Genomic DNA, 24,042 nt, shown 5'->3' with positions numbered 1-24,042 from the left:
GACCATCACAGCAGACTAAATGCCATGCAAACACGGGACATTCGTTTCTGCGATTGGTTTATAGGGCGTCTGTTGGTGATAGCGACGCAGTGATGTGCGGATCGTGTCTTGGAGACAATCCAACGGGTCCGCTCTCCCGCTTGACCAATGGTTTTAGGGAGTATTTGCGCACAACGAGGGTGGTTTGGCCGGAACGGTGGATAAAATTGGCGCGTGGGACCTGTAATACTCCTTACGGTCCTGTTTTGCTGGCCCAACTACGAACCAACAACCGTCTGCCGTTACCGGGATGTTGCGCAGGATGTCGACCAACATCTATGGTCATCCCAAACTAGTGGGAATTTTCGCCTGATTTTCGAATCTACTGCTATAGAAGGTTGTACTGCTCACAATCTGGCGTGATCCTCCATTCTTAAAATAATGCGGTCAGCAGAGTTGCAGCTGCATTCACCAATCGCGTCAGCATGCTTGAGTTGGGCATCCATGGTGCCAATGTGGAGGAATCCGAGTTCTTCCATGTTGCGAACCGGGGCAGTCTTGGCGCCTCATCGTCGTTCAACAAGCGTCAGCTGAGCCCTAGGACAGGGGTCTCCTTCAAGTTTGGGGATTTTATATATTACGTTCTCTTCCCCTTTCTTCTTGAGCTCAGCAGGCAGAACCCATCTTCCTTGTTTCGGTCAAAACGCTATATCTTGAGCTAGAGCTTTTGATCCTATATCGCTTCCTGCACACCGCAACTCCCTCTCCGTTGTGGGGGGCTACGGGGACCTTGGTAACTCTCCAGTGTCTGGTGTTGCGGTCTTCGGCGAAAAGAAGACTGGCTCTATCCAGCGAGGCCTCTTCGAGCTCTTCTCAATTTGTTTCAAAGACAGTCTCTGTGGCCTAACGCTTGACGTCTTAGAGTGCGCCTCCTGCAACTCCAGAGCGCGCCGAGCTCAATCTTAAGAACATGGGCCTATACAACAAGCTTCCCGATGATATCGGAGAGGTAGATGTTATCATTGCCGGAGGCAAGTATCGACATAGTAATCAATACGCTGGGCAAGCTCAATTATATTGACTACCTACCTCTTCCAGGCGGCACAACTGCCTGCGTCGTTGCCTCACGGCTATCAGATGCATACCCGGACATATCCATCCTGATGATTGAGGGTGGTCAGAACAACGCCAATTATCCAACCATCGCGCACCCCGCCTTCTTTCTGACGCACCTCGCACCGGGCAGTTCGACGAGCCTCTTCTACAAGACCAAAAAGTCTGCCGCGGTGGCCGACCGAGAGCTGATCTTGCCGTCTGGCGGTGTTCTCGGGGGAGGCTCCTCCACGAATTTCATGATGTACAGCCGGGCTCAGAAATCTGACTATGATTCATGGGGCGTCCCAGGATGGTCGGGCGCGGATATGTTGCCCTACTTGAAGAAGGTGCCTAACCTCTCCCGTCCCCCACCTTTTTCTCTTTCCCCCATCTCCTACGAGCTTTAGAGCGGCTGTTGACGACAACCCGGGATGCAGTTCGAGACTTATCACGGCAAAGACGAAAAGAACGTCCATGGCAACGATGGCCCTATTCACATTTCCCGCGGCACGTACGGCTCAAGGAGGATCGAGGATGAATTCATTGCCTCGGCCGCGAAAGTGGGGTGGTCGGAAGTGCAGGACGTACAAGACCTGGAGACGGTGAACACTGTTGGGCGTGCCTATCGTTATATCTCTCCAGATGGCTGGCGACAAGACGCAGCCACATGCTATTTGCACCCTCGCCTAAACGACGGCAAGCATCCCAACCTTCATGTTCTGGTCGAAACACAGGTCAAGCGGATCCTGTTCGATAACAACAAGGCCGTCGGGGTTGAGTTTCGGCACAACCCCGCCTTTGGCGGCAATGCAAGCCAAATCCAGACTGTCAAGGCGCGGAGGCTTGTTATTGCGTCGTGCGGAGCCTGCGGCACGCCTTCTCTACTAGAGAGGTCTGGCATGGGCGACCCCAAAGTCTTGCAGGCAGCTGGTGTCCCCTTAGTTGTGGAGTCGCCGGGTGTTGGCAACGGCTACGAAGACCACCATCTGGTTCTTTACCCGTACCTCAATTCTTTGGATCCAACTGACACACTCGATGCTCTCGTATACGGCCGCATGGGAAGTCCGGAGGAGCTGATCAAGGATCACCACCCAATGCTGGGTTGGAACGCCCAAGAGGTCCAGGGCAAAGTCCGACCTACGGACGCCGAGGCTGCGGCTCTCGGACCCGAGTTCAAAAAGGCCTGGGACCGGGAGTTCAAAGATCATCCCGAAAAGCCCATGGTGATTTTCACTGTGGTCGGAGGGTTCCCCGGAGACCCGAGTCTCGCCACCGGTGGTCCGGGTCTGGCCATATCAACTTTCACCGCCTACCCCTTCTCGCAGGGCCACATTCACATCACGGGACCGCAGCTCGAAGATCCTCTAGACTTCGAGACTGGGTTCTTCGCGGACCCCGGTGGGCTGGATATCAAGAAACATGTGTGGACCTACAAGAAGCAGCGCGAAGTCATGCGGCGAATGCCGTCCTATCGAGGCGAGATGGCCGCCTGCCACCCACCGTTCGCGCCCGGTTCTGGGGCCGCAAGCATTAGCCTTGCGGATGGCCCCCTTCCGGCCGATGCGCCTGATATCGAGTACTCGGCCGAAGACGACGCCGTGATTGAAAAGTGGTTGCGGGAGAACGTTAGCACTACTTGGCATTCTCTCGGTACGTGCAAGATGTTGCCGCGCGACCAGAACGGTGTGGTAGACGCCAACCTCGGTGTGTACGGCGCCGAGCGCCTCAAGATTGCTGACATGAGTATTGTGCCACGGAATGTTGCCGCCAATACTAACAGTACTGCCTTGGCTATCGGTGAGAAGGCCGCTGATATCTTTATTAAGGAGCTCCGCATGGGCTTGGAGTGAGGTATGCAACTGGGCCAGTGAGCTGCTCTAAAGGGAATGCAGCCATGTCATACGACGGAGCATAAGGCTAGACAGCTATCTTGATTACCTTAGTCACTGATGTACAGCCCTCATTCCTCCGGCTGGGTGGCTGGGAAGTCCTTGTGGCCTGTGCGTTATAGAATGCGAGGCTCTAGACAAAGCCTTCAGAATGAGATCCGTGGATGTTGTGAATATTTTTGCTTCTCATGTCATTTTGCCCCATACAAAAAGAAGCCAACATTTTCTAACATCAATTGTTAGTCTACCAAAATACTTGATACTATCTTCTATTTTGCTGTAACATGAGAGCCAACTTATTCGCAACAATCTTAAACTAGCTTAAACTAGCCAGCGTGAGTTTGTCTATGTCATTTGATTGGCTTTAAAGTAAAATGGGTCAATAGGTACCTCACACCTAGCACGTCTAAACATCAGAGACTAGGTAGTCCCACAATAGGAAGTAAACAAACGAATGGTCCCACGATTTGGACGCGGACAGTCACGTGAGACCATGCAACGAGGCCGACAACCCCCTCTTTCACATCGGGCTTGCTCACGACCCCATCGTTTTTCTTTCCCCCTCATCTGGGCTCCTAGAAAATTCGGTGCCGTTGCATTCTCCCATCTCCAACGAAAGAAAGATGCCGGCGAAGCCACCAACGTACGAGGAGGTGACGGATGGTCCCCCGGGCCCGCTCGTCGTCCGGCTACAGGTCTGGCACTTCGCCCGTGGCGGAAAGAGTCCGGCCTATAATCGCAAGCTGGCCGACTCCTTTGCCCTGTGTAACATGCAAGATTGGGCCGCGCGTCCGGCGGATGACGCCGAACCTGATACGAGTTACAGGGACGATTTTGCCCCGGTCGAGGTGAGCATGCTAATTATGCCCTTGTCCATAACCGTTCCCCGTGATAAAATTAACTTGAAATGGGGGGGTGGTTTCGCAAGGTCGACTTTGAAAACCTCCATCCTAACGCCAGTCGTGCGCTCCTCGAGACCCAGGTCAGAGACCTCTTTGTGCGTATTGCTCCGTTCCACGTTTACGTATGCTTCCTCAGCATCCGTATTTGCCCCCACATCATGAACATTCGCCCCATCGGCATGGCCGAGACAAACCGAGCGCGATATACCCATGCATTCGTCCTGAACTGCCTTGACGTCCGGGCGCGCGAGCTTCCCCTGCCAGCTGGGGCCTCGGCAGAACAAGACGAACTGTTGTCACTGTGAGTCATCCTCTTTGGTCCCAAAGACCTAAGAACCATCAATTCACCTTCTCATTTGTTTCCTAGACTCCGGACTGGCGAACTAGCGTTATATACCCTCGGGGCTGTGGTGAATACCTACACCCTGACCGCTCAGATACATTCTCAGGATCAAACCTGGCCGGCCGCCCTGCAGGGACTCACGCGCGCAGAAGTATTCCAGGAACATGTCCTGAGCCGCAACACGCTGCCTCGTCACCTACAAACGCTCCAGGATTCACTGCAGAAGATGCCGCTATTTTCTGTGGACACCCTATCACGGCCGGCCAGTACGTTCAGCGTCAGTGTCTCGTACGGCACCTTCACATCGCGGATGAACAAGCCCGACCGAGCCCTACGTAGCGCATGGGCGAATCTAAGTGGTCCGCTTGAGCGGTACCGGTCCCTGGCCGATAGGAAGATGCACCGCGTCGTGGACAAACTCTACCAGAAGCAACGTCAGTCCATGTTGTTTAAGCCCTCTGGAACTCCCCCGGTTTTTTTGGTTTTTTTTTGTTTTGTTTTGTTTTGTTTCTGGTTGGCTAATTTGGGAAACGCTGCAGGGATGAGTAATCAGGAGCTGTACGAACTTGTCTTAGACATGCGTACCATAGCGCTCCGGCTCCCTGATGTGCAGAGTGCTACGATTCAGCTGCTAGACATCCTCTTGGGAAAGTATATCATGTGTGCGATGATAAGTCTCGTTTGTGTGATTGTCGTGGCTATAGGCCTTCTCGTGCTATTCATCGTTTGGGTGGCGAGTCCGCAAAACGTGGCCGCTGCCGTAGGCACGTCGGTTATGCTGGGAGGCGGCACTTTGGCGGCGATCCTGCTGGGAGTGCGATACTGGTTCCTTGCCTGCAAAAATAAGGTCAGACATGGTATGTTATCTGTGTGGTTTTTGCGTCCCATACCGGGAGGTTAGTGACTAATCAAAAGCACCTCTGTCGACACAGTCAAGTCCGCAGTCGAGTGTTCGAGCCGCTGTCTCAACGACGCGAGGGCCGCCGTGGCCGCCGTCTTCTGCGGTGAGGTGCTCAAGTTTCCTCTTTCCACAATCGGGGAGCACGAGAAGCGGTCCATGCTCGGGAACCTGGGCATCGATATAGATGCGTTGGTTGACTGGGATTTCCAGCCGGAGCTGCTCCTTGAGAGCATCAAGCGCTTCCGCAATTTCAGCACTGATCTCAATCGCGAGCTTGACGAGGTTATTTCTCCCATCAAGCGCCGGTTTAGCAATGAGACGGGAGCACTTGTCTAGATATTCAAGTCAGTTTGGCGTTGAAGATGTAGGGAAGGAAAAGGAAAGCGACTTAGCCTACTGAGTTATTACTACATAGAATGTGTTGAGCGACCCCAACTATTGGGTTTAGCTACTTGATCGGTGCGCGAGGAGACATACGAGCAGCCTCAGTTTCTCTGCGCCTAATATGGGGGAAGAGGATCTGATATGCAATATAGGGAAGTGGGGAGAGGACCTCGACCAGTGCCAGCTCTGGTCCTCCTTCGACCAGTGAACTGTCAGTCTCGAACCTAGCTTCCGCGGCAGAGGCAGCTGCTGGTATGGAGAACCCATTGTTCTGTCTATTCTCTGTTTATAGGCGACCAATGTTTCCTACGGGACCTGCCGTAGAGGAAGCTGGATTTTTATTAGTATAATAAAGTGACGTAAGTTACATTAAGTCTGCGGCGCCAGGATTTATTCCTCGATCATGATACTAAAGACAGGAAAAGACTTCTTCTCCCTGTCGGGCAAGGAAGTCTGATATCAATATTAGCAAATAACCTTGTAACCAGCCTTTCCCTTTATATTATTATTATTCTTCCTACACCGCTTTACCCAAGATAGGGTGTGCCGGACCTTCTACCGCTATATACATAGAAAAACCGTGCCGTATAGGCCGGGTGAAAACCTACATCAACAAGTAATAGGAAACAACAGTAGTAGACACCAGTTAGTTGCAAAAGAAAGGAATGCCTTATATAAGGCCCTGAAGACTTCTAGTCTTCGACTTCGACTTCGTCCACCACCACCTCCTCCTCTTATAGCCGGAACGAGCTGCAGGGATGCTTTCACCTCCCGAACCGCAATTGTTAGCAGCTATGATTAGAACACAGCATTGGAACAAATACAACTCTTTGCCGCCTATTGGCGCTTTAGAGTGTAGTTTGGGGCGCGGCTCTGTAGGATGGATTAATTGGAGTGGCTGGTAGCTGAGGGAGGTACCAAGTACTTGACAGTGACCGGCGCTCCGCGCTGTCAAGGCCGCTGAGAATGGCGATACGGCCCAGTCAGATTCGGCGGCCCCAACAGCGAATTCTCGACTTGATGTATAGTATAATTTACGTAGTCTTTCTACCGAGCAATTGAATCACTGTGCTCATTTCCTCATCTTACATAACAAGCTCGCGTGTACTGATCCAGATAGCATTGAAAGTTAAAATCCAAACTTGACTGCAAGACATCACCTCTGTTGATATCTGCTCATGGACTGGTTACTCGAAGCCGCGACCCACAAATACAGCTGGTTTATGCACAACAGTGGCTTGTTTCAGAGTATCTCCTGAGCTTGTGAATGATTGCCGAAGATTTGCGAAATCTACCACACGGTGCTCTCACCTCCCAACCTCCAACTCTCCATTCTGTCGTGGTCTGCCCCGTAATCTCGCCTCTCCATTATGAGCCACCACTCCTATGTGATGATCTCTTTGTAGTCCTCGCGTGCGCTTGGGCAACTTGTCGCCGCTACATGCGATGTTACCAGCCCGCTTGGGAACGGTGCCGAGTTAGCAAATCCAACTCATGCCAGAACATCCCCCTCGTATCCTCCAGCCATTTCGTGCATTTATGCTCGTATATAGCAGTCATTAAATCAATCTAGGGCACATAGCGTGCTATGTCGTATCCTGAGTATCCACCGCTATGAAACCATCGGTCCACAGGGAGTATTGATGGTCCTGGTATAGGCGGGCGAGGAAGTTTACAGTGGAATTTGTGATGATGTCGAGGTCCGTGTCAGTCAGATCCTCGACCACCCTTTCCATGTCGACGACCATAATTCTATCTTGGACGATATGAAAGTTATCTAGCTTTGCATCGTCCTGTGAAACCCGGAATTGAGCGAGGGCAGCAAATGCCTGGCCGAGGAGGCGGCGGACTTCGGCTACCTCTAGCAGGGCTCCTTCGGGAGTAATCAGACAGGCACCACCGATATCTGACAGGAGAATCGCCCTGGTGCCATTGTATCTGAGCTCCCCAAGGAATTCAGGGATGGCGACCCCCTGTAGCAGCTGTAGCTTCGCGTATACCGCCTTCTTCGTATCGAAATCTTTGTCCCAGCCTTTCTTCTGCATCTTAAGGACAACACGGGGAGGCAGGTTCCACTCTGGGAAGGTCGACCGAATCCAATTACCGACTACGGATGGCAGAAGACCAGCCATAGCCTGGACGAGTCGCTGTACGATAGAGGGCGGTATCTGAACACGGAGGACGTTAGTGTGCACCCCATCGTTGGGGCGGGCAATCGCGCGAATGATGCGTGTTCCGAAGCGGAAGCACTGTTTACCCTTCGAGTCAGCGTTTCCAATACTAAAGTTGATGGACGAATACGGCTTACAATCGTCGCTGAAGGCTGTAGTTCGGAGTGGGAGCCCGCATAGGGACCCAATTTCAGTCTACCAGGTGGCACGCGACGTTGGGGCCGCCTAGGGGTGACAGTCTTCGGCTTGAACCACACTGGTAATGTACAGTCCTCGGCTATCCTCATTTATGACCTCGTCACCTTCATATTTCGTTCTTAACGCCAAATTAAAAGAACGATGGGGGTTGGATTTTTCGTTAGACGCCCCAAGATGGCCGGTGCACACACGGACAGGTATAGTTGGTACTTGCAGAAAACGTGCTGTTGCGATGATGCCAATACAGGTGCGCTCCGGGATTTTTCACCAGTTCAGTGACTTGCTCCGAAACAGGGCGTGATTGCGGTCGAAGAGCTAGCGTGTCACTGGATTGGCTGGCTGTAGCGCGGCGGAAGTATCCGGTCAACGGGCAAGCTCAGAAGTACCTGTCCATTTAGGTACTTTCCAAAATCACGGAGGCCGGGACGAAACATCGAACAACCAGAACGGTCAGTGGGAGCAAAACATGAATTGTGGTTAAAGGCTTGATAGCTTCAGTTTTAAGATTGGAAGTCTATTCCACAGGGTTGTCAAATTGTGCCAGATAACCAGACGGCTGATGTTGCAACTGAGAAGTTGGATGGCATACTACGGGTACCAATACCTATCATGTCCACCCAACCTCAATACCCGTTAAGCCAATTCCTAGTTAGCACGCCGTGAACCGATCCTGGTACGACGAGCCATGGAGATATATCATCGTCGCCAACCTATTGGCTCGCCATATCGCCCCAGCAAGTGTGCTATGTGGGGACAGACACCCAAGCTTCAAGCCGCCACCGGTTGGGGTTGGTAGCGGGCTGCAAAGCAGTGGTATGTTCGGGACATCCTCAGCATTGAGCCATAGCAGTTTGTGTGCACCGGGATGCCCGTATCCCACGACGGCCGCTAAATTGACCAACATTAAATGCTACAATGCAAAGGGTAAATGTAGTATTGTACACGTTCGAGAAAGTAGACCCACCAAATCCTGTGGAGTGAATTGGCACCCCTTTCCCTCCCCAGCTGGGTCACGAAGTAGACCGCTCGCCAGACATACCTCATAAGCTAGAAGCAACTCACCCTCCCAGATCGCGCCTCTGGCGTCGCTAGAGTTGTTGTGACCGCCAAAAATGGGTTAACGGAGGTCAATTCCAAGTTCCTTGATGAGCAGGTCGTCCAGACTGGTCCCATCTCGCAGGTACACCCATTCTCCAGTCGCCGTATCTTGCTTCTCGTGTTGCGAGTCGCCCACGATGACGTAGTCGTAGCGCTTCGGGCCGGTCTTGGGGGATGACAACCAGATCTGCTTGTTAGGAGGCTGCTTGTTGATGACGTACGTGCCGACTTCCGAGCCGAAAGAGACTGTCATAACACCAGACTATGGTCGTCAGTATGAGGAACGATACACGGAGCGGGCATGATGTACCGAATACTCGACGTCGACATCCTCCCGCTCGTCCTGGAGCTCCTCCAGACGCGTGAGGAGTCTCTCGAGATACTCGTCGGCGGCCGCGTGATATTGCGAGTCTGTAATGTTCGCTGGGGTTTTGGCGACCTTGGGGTTCTCGACATCTTCGCGGGGTTTGTCATCAGGCGTGATGCCCCTACGATCGGAGCTGCTAGAGATATGTCGACGAGCTGCGAGAGGAGCCGAACTTCTGGGTACGGGATTCGACAAGGAGAAAGCGGCAGGGATAAGCGGCAGGGCGCTACGGGCGGCACGAGTCGTCTGCAGTTGCCGGCAGGCCACGCGGGCAAGCTTGGATACGCTTGAGCGCGCCATTCTTGAATGCCGAAACGACCGGTGAAGAACCCAAGAGCTCTTGGTGGCCAATGTAAAGAAGCTGCCGAACGTGATGTCGGAAAACAAATATTCGCACCGGATTGCGGATAATTTGTCGGAATAGTCGAGGTATCGTTTGCTGAATGTTGGAATTGGGCGGGGGAAAGAATGTGGCCGTTGAAGAAGCAGAGCTTCGCATGATGGTAGCTCAAACAGCCCCACTGCAGCTCCAAGTGCCGGCAGGCAAGCGACACTGTCCGCCAATGATGCCGCGCCAATCACAAATGCACGGATCACAATATTGACAGCTGCCGGGTTAGCGTCAGCTGCCGCACGTCATGTCCCCGCCGTGTCCAGGAACGCTTTCCCTATCGTATCAGCAATTCGAGTAATCGGGGTCAGTCGTTACGCTACACCAACCATGACCACCAGATTATAACACGCTCCTCCCCCGTCATGATCAACGCATTTCTGGTTTTTAACGGCCAAGGCCAGCCGCGCCTGACCAAGTTTTACACCCAGCTAGTCAGTCCCTCCGTCCCCCCGTCCCTCCATTCCATCCACTCCTCAACCCCGCCAAACCCACCATCGCTAACCTGTGTACGCGCACCCCCCCCCTTACCCCCCAAAATAGGACACCCCTCTCCAACAACGCCTCATCTCTGAGATCTTCACCCTCGTCTCCAACCGGCCCCCCGGGTCCTGCAACTTCCTCCCGCTGCCGCCCCTTCTCACACCCCCTTCGTCCAGCTCCACCCACGAACAGCAGGACATCCCATCGCTGGTAACATACCGGCACTACGCGACCCTCTACTTCATCATCATCTCCACGTCGACCGAATCGCCCCTGGCGCTCATCGACCTGATCCAGGTCTACGTCGAGGCTCTCGACCGGCTCTTCGAGAATGTCTGCGAGCTGGACCTGATCTTCAACTTTGAGACGCTGCACGCCACGCTGGGGGAGATGGTGGTCGGGGGCGTGGTGATTGAGACGAATATGGAGCGGATCGTTGCGGGGGTGCGGGCGCAGGGCACGGTGGCCAAGCGGCCGGTCAACGAAGGGCGCGGAGGAGCGGGCGGTGGGTTGGGAGGGAGTTTGGGTGCCGGGCTGGGGATGGGCGGGAACTTTGTCTGGCATGGGAGGTGATACCTCGCCGTCTGGTGGCATGCAGGAAACGCAGAAAACGGGAGAGGAGAGGGAGAGGGGAGAGGGGGGAGGGGAAAGGGAGAGAAAAATCTGAATCGCGGTCCGAGGCGGGCCAACCGGGAAGATCCGGGACGATGCATTTATATCATGGCCAAACTGCCATGTCATGCCATTGTTGCCGGGGTATTCTAACGCCAGAAACTCCTCATGATGGTACATGTTTACTTTACAGAAGGGGGGAGAGGGGACAGCGATCCTTCAACAGCCCATCATGCCGAGGTTACTTGCCGCTCGCTGGCGGGAGGGAAGCCTTGTCCTTCCGTTCCAGTTTCCTCGTCTCCTCGGTAAAGACGCCGAAGAAGCCATAGAATTTCTCGCGGATCTAGATTGAATGTCAGATTCGGGACGAAGAAAATGGGAATACGTATTGGATCCCTCACCGGCTTAAATGGTGTTGGCACGTCCTTCCAATCCATGAAGAGGACCATGTACACCAGAACGGCTGGAGGTAAAGCAAATCAGTATGCGATGGCACGCCCACAGCCCTTGGTCTTCATACCAGCAATTGTGAATAACTGGCCCAGTCTGACAGCCTTATCCCACCGCGGGCGGGCGGTAGCGAGCTTCAACCTCCGTTTGTACTTCTTCTCAAAACGAAGTTGCTGCTGAGGCGTCATGGACTTGAGATCGGGCGGCCATACTTTTTTGAGTTTGATTGGGGTTGCTGATGCTGCATTGAGCTGCGGCCTTGCGGCCTGCGCCAGCCGGCGCACGAGTGTGGGAAACATGGCGACGGGATGTCCGATGCGGGTGTTACCGTGAGTGAACGGCGTTGGAAAAAGTTGAGCCTCACGAAGATCCCGGTCGATCCTGGACTGTCAGCCTGACAGGGGTGCTACACTTACTTTGCTGTGGCTAATGCGGAGTCGCAGCGCCACATCTTCACCCCACCAGCCTGAAGCAGCCCAAATTTGACCCCGCGTTGCCCCTCCATCCCGCTGCCAGCCGCGGACAGCGGAGTTACTCAAAATTTCCCGGGTCCATCTGAGTCAACCCAGCATCGCTGCGAAATCGGTCCCGGTCTGCAAGTCCCTGGCTGCTCGGCGAGGCAAACGATCTCGATCCTCAACAGGACATCCCGATTCTGCGAGTAAGCAACCATGGCCGACACCACGGTGCCCAAGGCCATGGAGGGCCTCGCCATTTCCAAGACCAAGGAACTCAAGGGCACCGAGAAGCGCGATACCCTCATCGAGATCGAGAAGGTTCGGGATTGTGTGGATGCTTTGTAGACGACAGACAGGGCGGTTTGGCTGATTGGTCGCGCGCAGAAATACCAGTTGAAGTGGGAAGAGGAGGGTGTCTTCGAGGTCGATGCTCCGTCAACCGAGGAGTTCCCCTTGGATTCCATCAGCGCCGACGAGCTGCGCGAGAAGTACGTTTATGCAGTATACCTCAGGTCGGAGTGGCATACATGGGACGAGCCGGGAGTTCTTGGCATGTTGGTCGAGAATGGCGGCTGCTGGCCGGCCTAAAAACACGACTTACACGGGGCTCCATTGCTAATACCCAATGACTTAGGTTTCCCAAGTTCTTCGGCACCATTGCGTACCGTATGTGCGGCTGTGAGGGACGGCGTGGGATGGTGTGCTGATTTGACCTCTAGCGTACATGAACGGCCGTCTGCATGCAGGCCATGCCTTCAGCTTTAGCAAGAGTATGGACCTCTTGGAACCTCGCAAAACATGGCGTTATCTGCGGCGATGGTCCAGTATCCTGGCTAACCGTTATGCCTTGTAGTCGAATTCCACACTGGGTTTGCCAGGATGCAGGGCAAGCGCAGCCTGTTCCCTCTCGGGTACCACTGCACAGGTATGCCGTAGACGTTCCGCAAAGAGACGGACTCTGCCAAGTTCGCTAATACCCACTAGGTCTGCCCATTAAGGCGTCCGCCGATAAGCTCGTCAAAGAAGTCGAGATGTTCGGCCGCGACTTCGAGCGGTACGAGGAGGAGGCCGACGAGGAGCCCGCTCCGGCCGCCCCCGCGCCCAAAGGGGCAAAGGAAGACCTGACCAAGTTCAACGCCAAGAAGGGCAAGGCTGCTGCAAAGACGGTCAAGGCGAAATATCAGTGGCAGATTCTGCATTCAGTCGGCATTCCCTTAGAGGAGATTCACCTTTTCGCAGACCCGCAATACTGGTCAGTTCCTGTAGCTTGTTCTTCCGACTCCTCCATGGCCTAACACAAGCGCAGGCTTCAGTTCTTCCCGCCGGAGTGCAAGAAGGACCTGACAAACTTCGGCGCGCGTATCGACTGGAGACGCCAGTTTGTGACGACCGATGCCAATCCCTACTATGACGCCTTCGTCAGGTGGCAGATGATCCGCCTGAAGGAGTTGGAAAAGGTCAAGTTCGGCAAGCGGTATGTGAAACCCTCTGAATGGTCCCTCGGCTGGACCTGTCGAGGATTCCTGCAATTTCGTGCTGCAGCCAAGCTGAACAATAGCCAGTTACACCATCTACTCCATCAAGGATGGCCAGCCTTGCATGGATCACGATCGGAGCGAAGGTCTGTCATCCCAGACAACCCGTGACTACACAAATCTAACACCTGATAGGCGAGGGCGTTCTCCCCCAGGAGTACACTGCCCTCAAGCTTAAGGTCTTGGAATGGGCTCCCAAGGCTGCCGAGGCCCTCAAAGGCAAGATCCCTGAGGGCGTTTCCGTGTACCTCTGCCCAGCCACCCTTAGGCCTGAGACTATGTACGGCCAAGTATGCTGCTTCGTCGGACCCAGCCTGATCTACGGGGTCTTCAAGGCCTCCGAGAAGGAGTACTTCGTCATCACCGAGAGGGCTGCGAGGAATATGGCGTACCAGGGCATCTTCGAGAAGGAGGGTGTTCCTGAGAAGGCGGCGGACCTCGTGGGCTCTGATATCATCGGCACCCTTGTCCATGCACCTCTCAGCTTCCACCCTCAGGTCCGCGTCCTTCCTATGGAGTCCGTCTTGGCCACCAAGGGTACCGGTGTTGTAACATCCGTTCCTTCTGATTCTCCTGGTATGTTGCTGCCTTGAGCCATATGTGCTTGTGCTTGACCTCCAAGCTGACGCCGAACTAGACGACTTTGCCATGATGACCGAGCTGGCCAAGAAACCCGATTTCTACGGTATCAAGAAGGAGTGGGCCGACCTGGAGATCATCCCCATCATTCAGACCCCGACTTCCGACCTGCTTGCTCCCCACCTGGTCAAGAAGCTGAAGATCGCCTCTCCCAAGGATGCCAAGCAGCTCCTAGAAGCCAAAGAGCTTGCCTACAAGGAGGGTTTTTACCAGGGTGTCATGAAGGTCGGCGACTTCAAGGGAGAGAAGGTCGAGCTCGCAAAACCTAAGGTCAGGGAACAGCTGATCAAGAACGGGGATGCTTTCGCGTACTCTGAGCCCGAGAACAAGGTCGTGTCGAGATCGGGCGACGAGTGGTAAGTCTCAATTTTAAACGTTCCATGACATCAGTTTAGTCGGCTAACGCAGAAGTTTCACAGCACCGTCGCTCTCCTGGATCAGTGGTATCTAGACTATGGTGAGGACTCCTGGCGTCATATCGCCTTCGAGTACGTCGAGAACAAAGACGGCAATGGCCTCGAGACCTACTCCCCGGATACTCAGCATGCTTTCAAGGGCGTGCTCAACTGGCTGAGGCAATGGGCTTGCGCAAGAACTTACGGTTTGGGTTCGAAGCTCCCTTGGGATCACAATTTCCTTGTGGAGAGTCTGAGCGACTCGACTATCTACATGGCTTACTATACCCTTGTCCCCTGGCTGCACAAAGATCTCTTCGGTCGGGAGAAGGGTAAGGGCAATATCGCGCCGGAGCAGATGATTGACGAAGTCTGGGACTATGTCTTTTGCCGGACCAAGTTGACAGACGAGATCATCTCCAAGTCTGGAATCCCCAAGGCGACTCTAGAGGGGATGAGGAGAGACTTTGAGTACTTCTACCCGCTTGATATCCGAGTCAGCGGCAAAGACTTGATCCCGAACCACCTCACGTTCTGGTTGTACAACCACATCGCTCTCTTCCCCCGCGAGTACTGGCCTCGCTCGGTCCGTGCCAATGGGCATCTTCAGCTGAATGGCGAGAAGATGAGCAAGTCCACTGGCAACTTCATGACTCTAGATGATGTCGTGAAGAAGTACGGTGCTGATGCCGCTCGTGTGGCGCTTGCCGATGCCGGTGACGGAATCTCGGATTCCAACTTTGTCGAGGACGTTGCCGACAACACGATTCTGAGGTTTTACACCAACAAGGAGTGGATCGAGGAGATTGTCAAGGATGAGAAGCTCAGGACCGGGCCGCTCAACGACTTCCAGGATGCTCTCTTCGACAACGAGATGAACGCCCTCGTGAACGAGGCGAGGAAGCAATACGAAGAGACTTCGTACAAGTTGGCGCTCAAGGCGGCCCACTACGACTTCCTGAATGCGCGCGACACCTACAGGTTTGTGCCGCCCTGTTTCTGGAAAGGCTCAGCGCTAACTTGGAGACAGAGAGGCTTGCAATGCGGCTGGCATTCCCCTTCACAAGGAGCTTGTCTTCAAGTATATCAGACTACAGGCACGTGTTCCACAAACTCCATCTCACCCTTGTATCGCAGTGTGCTGACATGCCGCAGGCCTTGATCCTCACACCGATCGCGCCTCACTGGGCCGAGTACGTGTGGCTCGAGATCCTCGGCGAGAAGAAGTCGATCCAGTTCGCCAGGTGGCCCGAGGTGCCGGCGGCGGATCCGGCTCTGACGGCGGCGCGCGAATACGTCCGCCAGACGGCGTCCAACATCAACTCGGCCGAGTCGGCGCAGCTCAAGAAGATGGCCAAGGGCCGCCAGAGCGACTTCGACCCCAAGAAGCCCAAGAAGCTCACCATCTTCCTGACCGAGTCGTTCCCCGCCTGGCAGGCCAAGTACATTGACCTGCTCAACGAGGTCTGGGACCCGGCGACCAACTCGCAGAAGATCGAGGACAAGGAGCTCAACGGCCGGATCGGCAAGATGGGCGAGATGAAGAAGGCCATGCCGTTCGTGCAGGCGCTGAAGAAGCGCCTCCGGGACGGCGAGCCGGCCGAGGCGGTGCTGTCGCGCAAGCTTGCGTTTGACGAGAAGAAGACGCTCTTGGTATGTGTGCCCCTTGTTTTTCTCGTTTGGTTCTTCCTCTCTTTCTCTCTCTCTCTCTTTTTTTTTTTTTTTTTTTTTTTTTTTTTTTTTTTTTTTTTGGTTGCGGTGGAAGTGGATGCTAACCGACACGCTCTGCAGGCGATGGTCCCCGGCCTGAAGCGGGCTGCCGGCCTCGAGTCGGTGCAGATCCTGGCTGTCGAGGAGGACAGCAAGAAGGGCAAGGACCTGACGGCCAACGGCGAGGAGGTCGACATCAAGGCGCCGGTGGCCGAGTCCGCGCTACCCGGGCAGCCGAGCTTCTTTTTTGAGAACGTTTAGACGGACAGACCATATTTAGCGCTGCCTGTTCCGAGCGGGGATCTCCATCTGATCCGTGTGTGATACTGCGGTACCTAGTGTAGATGGGCCAGCCTCGCAAATAAGAGTGGGTCATGACGTGCGCAATAGACTTCATTGCACAGTCATGCTGACATGGCTTGTCATGGAGGGATATGTCGCATGTGATGTGGTTGGTAGGTAGACGGTGAGGTAGCGGACGTAGGGTTGAGGTCATCCTCATCGACGCGGCCTCTAACTCCTAGTCCATACACATCCCGAGCTACGGTCTCCACACGCAACTTCGCAAGACGGTGCGTAGTCGAGACATGGCCTTCCCTGCGCCGGAGAATGGCACCGAGCTGTGATAGCTGAGGTCCGGTCCGTCTTTCTAAATATCGATCTGACTCGTTCCATTATACCACGATGATGCCCCGCAAATTACCATAAATCCCGGTTGAGCAAGGCAAAGTAGCAGCTTTGTTCCGAAAGGGTCCATACTTTCTTGATTGCTCATGAGATTCCCGTCGTAGTTAGACTCTACTCGGCCCCTATCTAACCCAATTCGTAGCCCCCTTTCCCCTCCCCCTTCTTGAACTCTCCCTTCTCGTCTTTCCCAGGTCCATCAATCGTTCCAATCGACATCCTCCTCTCTCGCTAGCCCCGTAACTCGCTCCAACAACCCATATCAATAACAGTTCCGCGGACTTAACAAACAAGATGCGCCCCTCGCTCTACCTCCCCTTCTTCCTAGGCAGCCTCGCGGCAGCCCAAACAACGGGCACGGCGACCACCACCATCACGACCACGCCGACCGTGACGGGCGTGGTGTCGACAATCGTGTCGAGAACGACGGTGTTCCCTACGACGACGACGGGGGGAGGTGCCGGCGGTGCGGGTATGTCATTCAAAGGCTCGAGTTTTTTTTTATCCCCCATCCCATCCCCATCCCCATCCCCATCTATCAACGCCTCTATCTCCCTTTTGTCTTTCCCTCCCAGCTCTAAAGAAGTTACTACTGCTGTTGCTCATGGGACGGATGGCTGACGATGATGACAATGAAAAATATGAAATCAAATCAGCCACTACGGCCACCACTGTCACAGCTACCACCACGGCCGCCACGGCTGCCACGGCCAGCGTTGTGCCGACTGCAGGCGCGAATTTCTTGCGTGTGGAGGGGCCTGTGGTGGGATTGGTGATTGGCTGCGCATTGGGCATGGCACTGCTGTGATTATCTTTTCATGGTCTTGCTGTCGACCAAAAGGGGTTGGTCAGCTTTGCCAGGGCTGGGTACCGATGCGTGGGGTGGGAATAGGGGGGATGTGGTGGCGTAATGTGCGTGGATTTCTGGTTGGGTGATTCTGAGCAAAACATGTGCTATGCTCTCCTTCTCGTTGTTCACGGAATTGGAAAGACAGTGTACCCTGCTCCATTACCTCCGCCATCTGACGCGTCGGTGCTGTCGTCGTTGTCGTTGCGTCGTGACCGATCGGCGGCTCTCTCGGTGCGGGAGGGGAGGGTGGCGGTATCGTACGCCCGACGGACGGACGGACGGACGGACGGACGCCGCAGCTCTCCCATCTCGCTGCGCTGTTGCATCCCTCAAGCAGCAACGGCCACTTGCGCAGCCTCTTGCTCTGCCTCGGGTGGCTTAGGCAAATTATCCTGCTCCCCAAACCCCGTCAGCAAACACATCCCCCCATCTGTCCCTCCCACGACAGCCGGGTAACGCGAGACTCACCACCTCAAAAATGACCCTGATCATCAAGCTACAGCTCGGGCACACGCCGATATCCTGCCCGTCCTGCAAGTCGCACAAGGCAATCTCGAAGCGATCGCCGCACGGGCAGGGGTAGTGGTAGATTTGCAGCGTCTCGTCAAAGGTCATGTCTTCGATCTCGATCTCGTCGTAGATCGAGTACTGCTCGTCGTCAGCCATGTTTGTGGTTTCTCAATTCACTGCTGCGCCAGAGATGCGGATATGCAGATGATACTGGCGATGACTCGACGGTTGTCCGTTCGTTGATGCATCGAGAAGGAAAAAGGATTTGGAGGGGCAAATCCCTATCTTATCCTTTGCACTTGGCGCGGGGCAGCTTTGGCAGAGCACAGCAGGGCCCACTTAAAGTCCCCAGAACTCGATCACGAAAAGATTCGAAAGCAATTCATGGTACAGTACAGTACAGTACACGTACATGTACCACCCAGAGCACATGCATAAGGTACCTTAAAACTACGCGTACACAGGAGCCGTATGCACAGCTTGCTTGATCCAACAGCTACTATGGGATGTAAGAGGGAGAGAAATATTAGGATTAGCAAATGAGTGATCGGAAGAGAAAAGAAAAAAAAAAAAAAAAAAAAAAAAAAAATCACGACACCAAGACCCCTGAAGCTGATGCAAAGGTAGCGAAACCACAGGTCCATCGGATTGATAGAGACAAAGGAAAATAGGAGGAGGCAGAGAGGGAAACGGAAAAAAAGATAAAAAAAAAAATAAAATAAAAAAAAATAAAGACCAATTGTGAATAAAAGCAAAAGATAAATGGGAAGGACAAAAAGGTATCACTCATCAGGGCCTCCCACTCGCAATTTGCCCGCCCGCTCAGGGTTTCAAATCCCGTACCTGCCCACCGCCTACCTCCTCTCTCTCTGTCTTTCTCTGTCTTTGTCTCTCTCTCACACTCTCTCTCTCTCTCTATCCCCCTTCCACATCAAAACCTCAACAAACCAACCGCTCAGCTTGGGATCCCGCTAACTATCCCCGTCAAAATGGAAAGCAAGACCGAGACTCAAGACTGACTAGCAAGGTAATTCGCCGCCTGCAAATTCGTAAAAGATAAACCGTCAGCCCCTAGACTCCAACACGCTCTCACCAGCCCCTCACCCTCAACCCTCCGGTAACAGCAGCAGTAGCAGCGGGTGTCTTGCTTACCCTCTCCAGGTTGTAGTCATACTTCTCCAGCGCCGCCACCGCCTCCTGCCTCGAGTACCCCATGCTGGTCAGATTCTTCAGGATCGGGTCGTCGTGCTCCCCTTCCTCGGTGAGAGCCCTGCCGGGAGCGTTGGGTCTCTGCCCGGCCTCATTGGCACTCCCGTTCCCGTTCCCAGTGGCATTGCCATTATTCCCGGCGCCGTCGGTGGTGGTAGCCAGCGTCTGCGACGACGCGGTAGGCGTCTCGTCCAACCCGGCAAAGATCGCATCCCAGTCATGGGACTCGGCCGTCGACTGGGGGCCCGGAGGAGACGGCGTCTTGCTCTGGTGCGTGGGCGCCGTGACGGCCGACGCGGGTCCGGCCGTGCTGTTCGCGGCGGAGGTAGTCGACAGCGATCCAAAGTCGAAGCTGCTCTCTACGCCAAAAGGCGCGCCGGCGTTGGCAGACTCGCTCTTGGGCTGGCTCGGCGGCGGGCTGCTGTCAAAGACGGGGTTGAAGTCGTCGAGGCCGGATCGCGAGATGTTGGCAAAGTCGTCGTCGGCAGAGCCTTCCTTGGCATCTTCGAGACCTTCAAAGTCGTCGTCCAGGTCGTCAAAGGCGCCCTTAGACGCGGGGGTGGCGGTTGCGGGTCGGCTTGCAGTGCCGACGGGGGCAGCCCCGGCTGCGCCGAAGATGTCATCTACGTTGGAGCTGCTGAGCTTGTTGAGGTTAGCCGAGGGGGCCGAGGTGGCGACAGGCTTTTCGCTGTACACGGCGTCAGTTTCCACCCCGTAACGGCCGAGCAAGGCGAGATAAACAAGCAACCTAGTAATGATTCTCGTACCTCGCAGCCGGCTGCTCGGGTGCGGCAGGCGAGGCCGCAGCGGCAGCGGCGTCCGGTGCAGACTTGGAGACGGTAGGAGACGCCGACCTGGACTCGGTGGCCTTCTCAGAACCCCTGGGCGGAGGTGACGCGGGTGCGAAATCGTCATCGAAGCCGCCCCGTTCGCTCTCCGTGTCGGATTCGTCCTCGCGCTCAAGCTCCGAGATGGGAGGGAACTCGGTGTTGAAGGTTGAGAAGGCCGTTGCCGTGTCACTGCTCGAGCTCGCGGCAGCCTTGGCCTGCTTGAAGCTCGCAAATGCCGACTCGAAATCCTCCTTGGCCTTTTCCTGGTCCACGGCGAACGGGTCCGACTCATTGCCGGCCGCAGGGCCCTTGCTCGACTCTTCCGGCCCTGCAGTGAAGGCATTAGCAGCAGGCTTCGTCTCCGTGGCTGACGTGGCCGAGGCCGACCTAGGTGCGTCCGAGCCCGAGCCCGACGCGACGCTCTGGCCGGTCGCCGACGGCTCGATGGGCGAGGTAACAGAATTTGGCTGCGGCTCGTGGTTTGTCTCGGTCCGGCTGAGAGGCGGCGAGACCTGACGAGAGGTACTCAAAGAGTCGACGCCGTCAGAGAAGGCCGGAAACGCGGGTCCCGCGGATTCCGCGGCCACGGTCGGCTGCCGGCTGGCATTGGGGCTGGTAGAGGCAGGGGTTGCAAACGAACCGACGCTGCCAGTAGAGGTGCCAGTGTTCTGCTTGAACATCGCGGCAGGTACAGCAGGCGGCGGCGTGCCGCTCCGGCCGCCCGACGCCATAGGGCCAAAGACGTCGTCGAAAGTCTTATCGGTGAACGACCTGATGGGAGAGGCAAAAGTTGCGCTAATGTCGGTGCTGCCCGTCCGCCTGAAAAACGGGTTATTAGCGCTTGCAGTCGACAGCGCCGGGCTGGCAACATGGGCTGGCGGCGGCGAGCTGGAGCGGATCTGGCGGGCGAGCTCCTCATTGCTCTTCGTGAGGTCCTCGACCTCTCCCTTCAGCTTGTCCCGCTCGCCCTCGTTCGTAGCTAACTGCTTTTTATTGATGGCGACGAGTCCCTTCTGCTGCCGGGCTTCCGATTTTAACTTTTCGATCTGGGGCTTAAGCTGGGCTATCTCGGCGTTGACCGTCCGGATCTTCTCCTTAAGGCTGGCATTCTCTTGCTGATCTGCCTGCAGTGCAGCCGCGACCTGGCGATGCTGATTCGTCAGCTCCTGGTAGCTGGCATCGACCATGGCAAACTCGGCCTGCAGCTTCTTCGTCTCGTTCTTTGAGGTAGCGAGCTGAGTCTCGAGGGAGCGGACATCTTGTGCCTCCTTCTCGTACATGGCACGGAGTTGGGTAAGACGCTGCTCAAAGTTCTTTTTCTGGGCGCTGGCCTGGCTCAGCTCGTTTTGGGTGGCGGTGCGCTGAGCCTGCACATCCTGCACTTGCTTGGTGAGCGACCCGATCTGGTTGGACAGATTCGCAAGCTCGGTAGTCTCGTTGTTAAGGTTCTTGCTCATTTCGGGCTCGGCGTCCCCCAGAAGATCGTCCTCGGCGGAAGCCGCAGGAGGAGCAGGCTTGGCCGTGGCCGAGGCGTTAGAACCCCCAGTAGCCTGGGCAGTGAGGCCGCGGCCAAACGACGACGAGGGGACGAAAGGCTTAAAGGTGGAAGTGGAGGGAGACGGCCTAGCAGGGGATGACGGTGCTACCGGGCTCATACTCGTCGCGAAAGGGTCTCCGGGTGCCGATCCGCCCGTGCCGATGGGAATCTGAGTCGGCGCCGGCGGCTGAAGGTCGTCCAAACCAAAGAGGTCGTCCAGGGCAGAGGGTTTCGGCTGAGGGCGCGCCGGAGGCTCAAACGCTGAAGAAGCCGTCTGCGGGCGCACCTGGGTGCGCATGCTCGGCGGCACGAGATTTGGCGGCAGAGTCGTCGGCAACGTGGTTGAGCCGTCGCGCTTGCTCCTCAGTTGCCTAATCAGGTACATGGCGACGGCGAACTCATCCCTTGACAGACGGCCCGCCGAGTTGATGTCGGCGAGGTCCCAGATCTGAGCGAGGGCATCCTCGGAAAGATTTGACTGGCTGAAAAAGACAACGGCTTCTTCCCCCGTAATAAAACCCTTCTTGCCCTTGTCCAGCTCGTCAAAGAGCTGGTCGAATCTCACCTTGTCAGCGGCCGTAACCAGCCAGTCTCCGGTCGTCTGCGCCGACACCGGGGGACGGCCAAGGGGGCTGCCCGTCCGCATCTGCGGCATAGCCCCTGGCCCGCTGAGCTGCCTCGGGATGGCCGGGATGGGCGGCGTCGCCGACGTTGGAGACTGTTGCCTGGGGATGGTGGCGCCGACGGGAGCGCGCCGAGTGGCAGCCTCGTAGAGAGCAGCAGGCAGGATGTTGGGAAGGCCGCGTAACGCGCCGGTCTTCATGGAGGTGAGCAAATGCATGGCGATGACGAATTCCGTCAAGACCAGGGCGCCGCGCTGCTCGGTATCCGCAAGCATCCAAATACGGCCCAAGACCTCGTTGGGGAGGCCCGATTTCTCAAAGATCTTCTTGGCCTCCTCCCCAGGGAGCAGGCTGCCGTTCTGGAGCTGCTGCCGCTCAAAAAGACCGGCATATTGTGCCACCTTCTCGGGCGTCAGCGGCGGGATTCGGATAGGACCCGGAGCACCTGTCGCTTGGGTTTGCAAGGCCGTGGGCGGCGGCGGCGGCGGCGCGGGAGTCGGTGTGAAGCCCTCGAACCGCGGCAGGGGGCCTTGTTGGAGAGCGAGGTCGGGAGTCGGCTCGCGGCCTGCCTGCGCATGCCCAATAAGCCGCAGGACGATGCCAAAACCGGCCGGTGTGAGGAAGCCCCGGTTCTCCTTGTCCGCAATCTGCCATATCTATATGGAGAAAAGTGCTCGTCAGTTCCGTTCACTCAGGGGCAGACGGCCCCCTTTTTCAGGGCCAGCTTCGTCAACTGACCTCTCCCAGAACCCTCGAGTCTAATCTGGTCTTCTCAAAAAACTTGACGGCAACCTCGCCCGTGACGACCCCGACGCTATCGGAATCGGCTTGTCGAAATAGCTGTCCGTATACTCGCTTCTCCTCGGCCGTGAGGTTGAGGTTGGGCGCCCCTGGGAAGCATCAAACTCGCGTTAGCCCGATAGCCGAGGGATCTGTCGCAACCCCCGTCACACAGGACGGAGCATCTCGAGATGCCCCGGAAGGACGGGCAGCTGACTTACCCGCATCCACTGATGGTTCGGAAGCCATGGCGAGCGCGGGCAGCACCTTCTGGGGGGGGGGAGGAGGCTGGGTGTTGCGTCGTCGCTGCGAGGGAGGGCACTGGGACAGGCAGTTTTATTCCCGGTTCGGGCCCGGAAGTTGTGGGATCAATCCAGAATGCGAGAGGTGTAGAACAGTACCAGGAGGAGGCGCTGAGGGAAAGACAGTCATGCAAGCGTCGTGTGGCATTCGCATCGGAGTGGGGAGAATTAGCGACGGCGCATCCGTCTGGCAAACGTTCCGGGTTGTGAGGCTGGGATTGCGACTCGTTAGCTCCCTTGGGCTTCGAAGAGGCCAAACAGCTTGCGGGAAAGCCCGCACTGTGGGTTCTTTTGGTTCATCGCAGCACTTGGCGCCAACCCGCCCGCTGATTGGGCGCCAGGAGCCCAACCAAGCTCGCCGTGCAAGAAGTGCAGAGACCGCAGCCAACTGCGACTGCAGCGACTCACAGCACCAAAATACTCCGAGCGGCATAATTGGTACTCATGGACGAGCTCTCCAGACTGTTCGCAGAGCTAGGCAATGATGGTCTCGTAAGATCAACGCTTCAAGTTCGCCACGGCAGCCAAAGCCAAGCGCGCACACACACGCACACACACACACACACACGCACACCCACACCCACACCCACACCCCCAAGCCCGGCATCACCGGGGCGGTCGTAAACGTAGCCAGCAATACGCCTCCCAGCTGCATGCTGTTATTAAAAGTTGACTATCACTTTTCCGTCTAACAAACAAAATCACGGGCCCGCGTTT

The 24,042-nt window shown here is 55.8% G+C and overlaps 10 protein-coding genes across 10 annotated transcripts; 5 read left to right on the top strand and 5 right to left on the bottom strand.

The window, feature by feature from the left end:
* Positions 1-949: 949 nt before the first annotated feature.
* On the top strand, positions 950-2,924 carry MFIFM68171_03004 (Glucose-methanol-choline oxidoreductase N-terminal domain-containing protein; the record flags this gene model as incomplete). The annotated part of the gene is made up of 3 exons (XM_071058426.1): positions 950-1,025; positions 1,078-1,421; positions 1,512-2,924. 3 exons carry the CDS (start codon positions 950-952, stop codon positions 2,922-2,924), a joined length of 1,833 nt encoding a protein of 610 aa, XP_070914527.1.
* A 662-nt stretch (positions 2,925-3,586) lies between these two features.
* On the top strand, positions 3,587-5,445 carry MFIFM68171_03003 (uncharacterized protein; the record flags this gene model as incomplete). Its single annotated transcript, XM_071058425.1, has 5 exons — positions 3,587-3,811; positions 3,892-4,166; positions 4,233-4,642; positions 4,748-5,065; positions 5,141-5,445. 5 exons carry the CDS (start codon positions 3,587-3,589, stop codon positions 5,443-5,445), a joined length of 1,533 nt encoding a protein of 510 aa, XP_070914526.1.
* Positions 5,446-7,079: 1,634 nt separating this feature from the next.
* On the bottom strand, positions 7,080-7,951 carry MFIFM68171_03002 (Protein kinase domain-containing protein; the record flags this gene model as incomplete). Its single annotated transcript, XM_071058424.1, has 2 exons — positions 7,080-7,742; positions 7,802-7,951. 2 exons carry the CDS (start codon positions 7,949-7,951, stop codon positions 7,080-7,082), a joined length of 813 nt encoding a protein of 270 aa, XP_070914525.1.
* A 1,028-nt stretch (positions 7,952-8,979) lies between these two features.
* MFIFM68171_03001 (ferroxidase) lies at positions 8,980-9,627 on the bottom strand (the record flags this gene model as incomplete). Its single annotated transcript, XM_071058423.1, has 2 exons — positions 8,980-9,222; positions 9,271-9,627. 2 exons carry the CDS (start codon positions 9,625-9,627, stop codon positions 8,980-8,982), a joined length of 600 nt encoding a protein of 199 aa, XP_070914524.1.
* A 456-nt stretch (positions 9,628-10,083) lies between these two features.
* APS3 (Sigma-adaptin 3A) lies at positions 10,084-10,774 on the top strand (the record flags this gene model as incomplete). The annotated part of the gene is made up of 2 exons (XM_071058422.1): positions 10,084-10,152; positions 10,262-10,774. The coding sequence occupies 2 exons, from the start codon at positions 10,084-10,086 to the stop codon at positions 10,772-10,774; spliced, it is 582 nt and encodes a 193-aa protein (XP_070914523.1).
* A 280-nt stretch (positions 10,775-11,054) lies between these two features.
* MFIFM68171_02999 (uncharacterized protein) lies at positions 11,055-11,562 on the bottom strand (the record flags this gene model as incomplete). Its single annotated transcript, XM_071058421.1, has 3 exons — positions 11,055-11,156; positions 11,215-11,276; positions 11,334-11,562. 3 exons carry the CDS (start codon positions 11,560-11,562, stop codon positions 11,055-11,057), a joined length of 393 nt encoding a protein of 130 aa, XP_070914522.1.
* A 372-nt stretch (positions 11,563-11,934) lies between these two features.
* Positions 11,935-16,261, top strand: CDC60_2 (cytosolic leucyl tRNA synthetase; the record flags this gene model as incomplete). Its single annotated transcript, XM_071058420.1, has 14 exons — positions 11,935-12,039; positions 12,106-12,209; positions 12,356-12,387; positions 12,441-12,491; positions 12,575-12,646; positions 12,706-12,973; positions 13,028-13,195; positions 13,284-13,342; positions 13,392-13,832; positions 13,894-14,251; positions 14,315-15,271; positions 15,321-15,387; positions 15,446-15,943; positions 16,082-16,261. 14 exons carry the CDS (start codon positions 11,935-11,937, stop codon positions 16,259-16,261), a joined length of 3,360 nt encoding a protein of 1,119 aa, XP_070914521.1.
* Positions 16,262-16,978: 717 nt separating this feature from the next.
* On the top strand, positions 16,979-17,492 carry MFIFM68171_02997 (uncharacterized protein; the record flags this gene model as incomplete). Its single annotated transcript, XM_071058419.1, has 2 exons — positions 16,979-17,156; positions 17,260-17,492. 2 exons carry the CDS (start codon positions 16,979-16,981, stop codon positions 17,490-17,492), a joined length of 411 nt encoding a protein of 136 aa, XP_070914520.1.
* A 371-nt stretch (positions 17,493-17,863) lies between these two features.
* DPH3 (Diphthamide biosynthesis protein 3) lies at positions 17,864-18,200 on the bottom strand (the record flags this gene model as incomplete). The annotated part of the gene is made up of 2 exons (XM_071058418.1): positions 17,864-17,926; positions 18,003-18,200. 2 exons carry the CDS (start codon positions 18,198-18,200, stop codon positions 17,864-17,866), a joined length of 261 nt encoding a protein of 86 aa, XP_070914519.1.
* Positions 18,201-19,053: 853 nt separating this feature from the next.
* Positions 19,054-23,272, bottom strand: MFIFM68171_02995 (uncharacterized protein; the record flags this gene model as incomplete). The annotated part of the gene is made up of 5 exons (XM_071058417.1): positions 19,054-19,083; positions 19,197-19,941; positions 20,021-22,899; positions 22,982-23,133; positions 23,245-23,272. The coding sequence occupies 5 exons, from the start codon at positions 23,270-23,272 to the stop codon at positions 19,054-19,056; spliced, it is 3,834 nt and encodes a 1,277-aa protein (XP_070914518.1).
* Between the last annotated feature and the right edge of the window lie 770 nt (positions 23,273-24,042).

The sequence above is a fragment of the Madurella fahalii genome (genome assembly GCF_045866475.1).
Source record: "Madurella fahalii IFM 68171 DNA, scaffold_2, whole genome shotgun sequence".
NCBI lineage: Eukaryota > Fungi > Ascomycota > Sordariomycetes > Sordariales > Madurella > Madurella fahalii.
The sequence above is the reverse complement of the archived record's forward strand: the minus strand, read 5'-3'. Positions and strand labels throughout refer to the sequence as shown.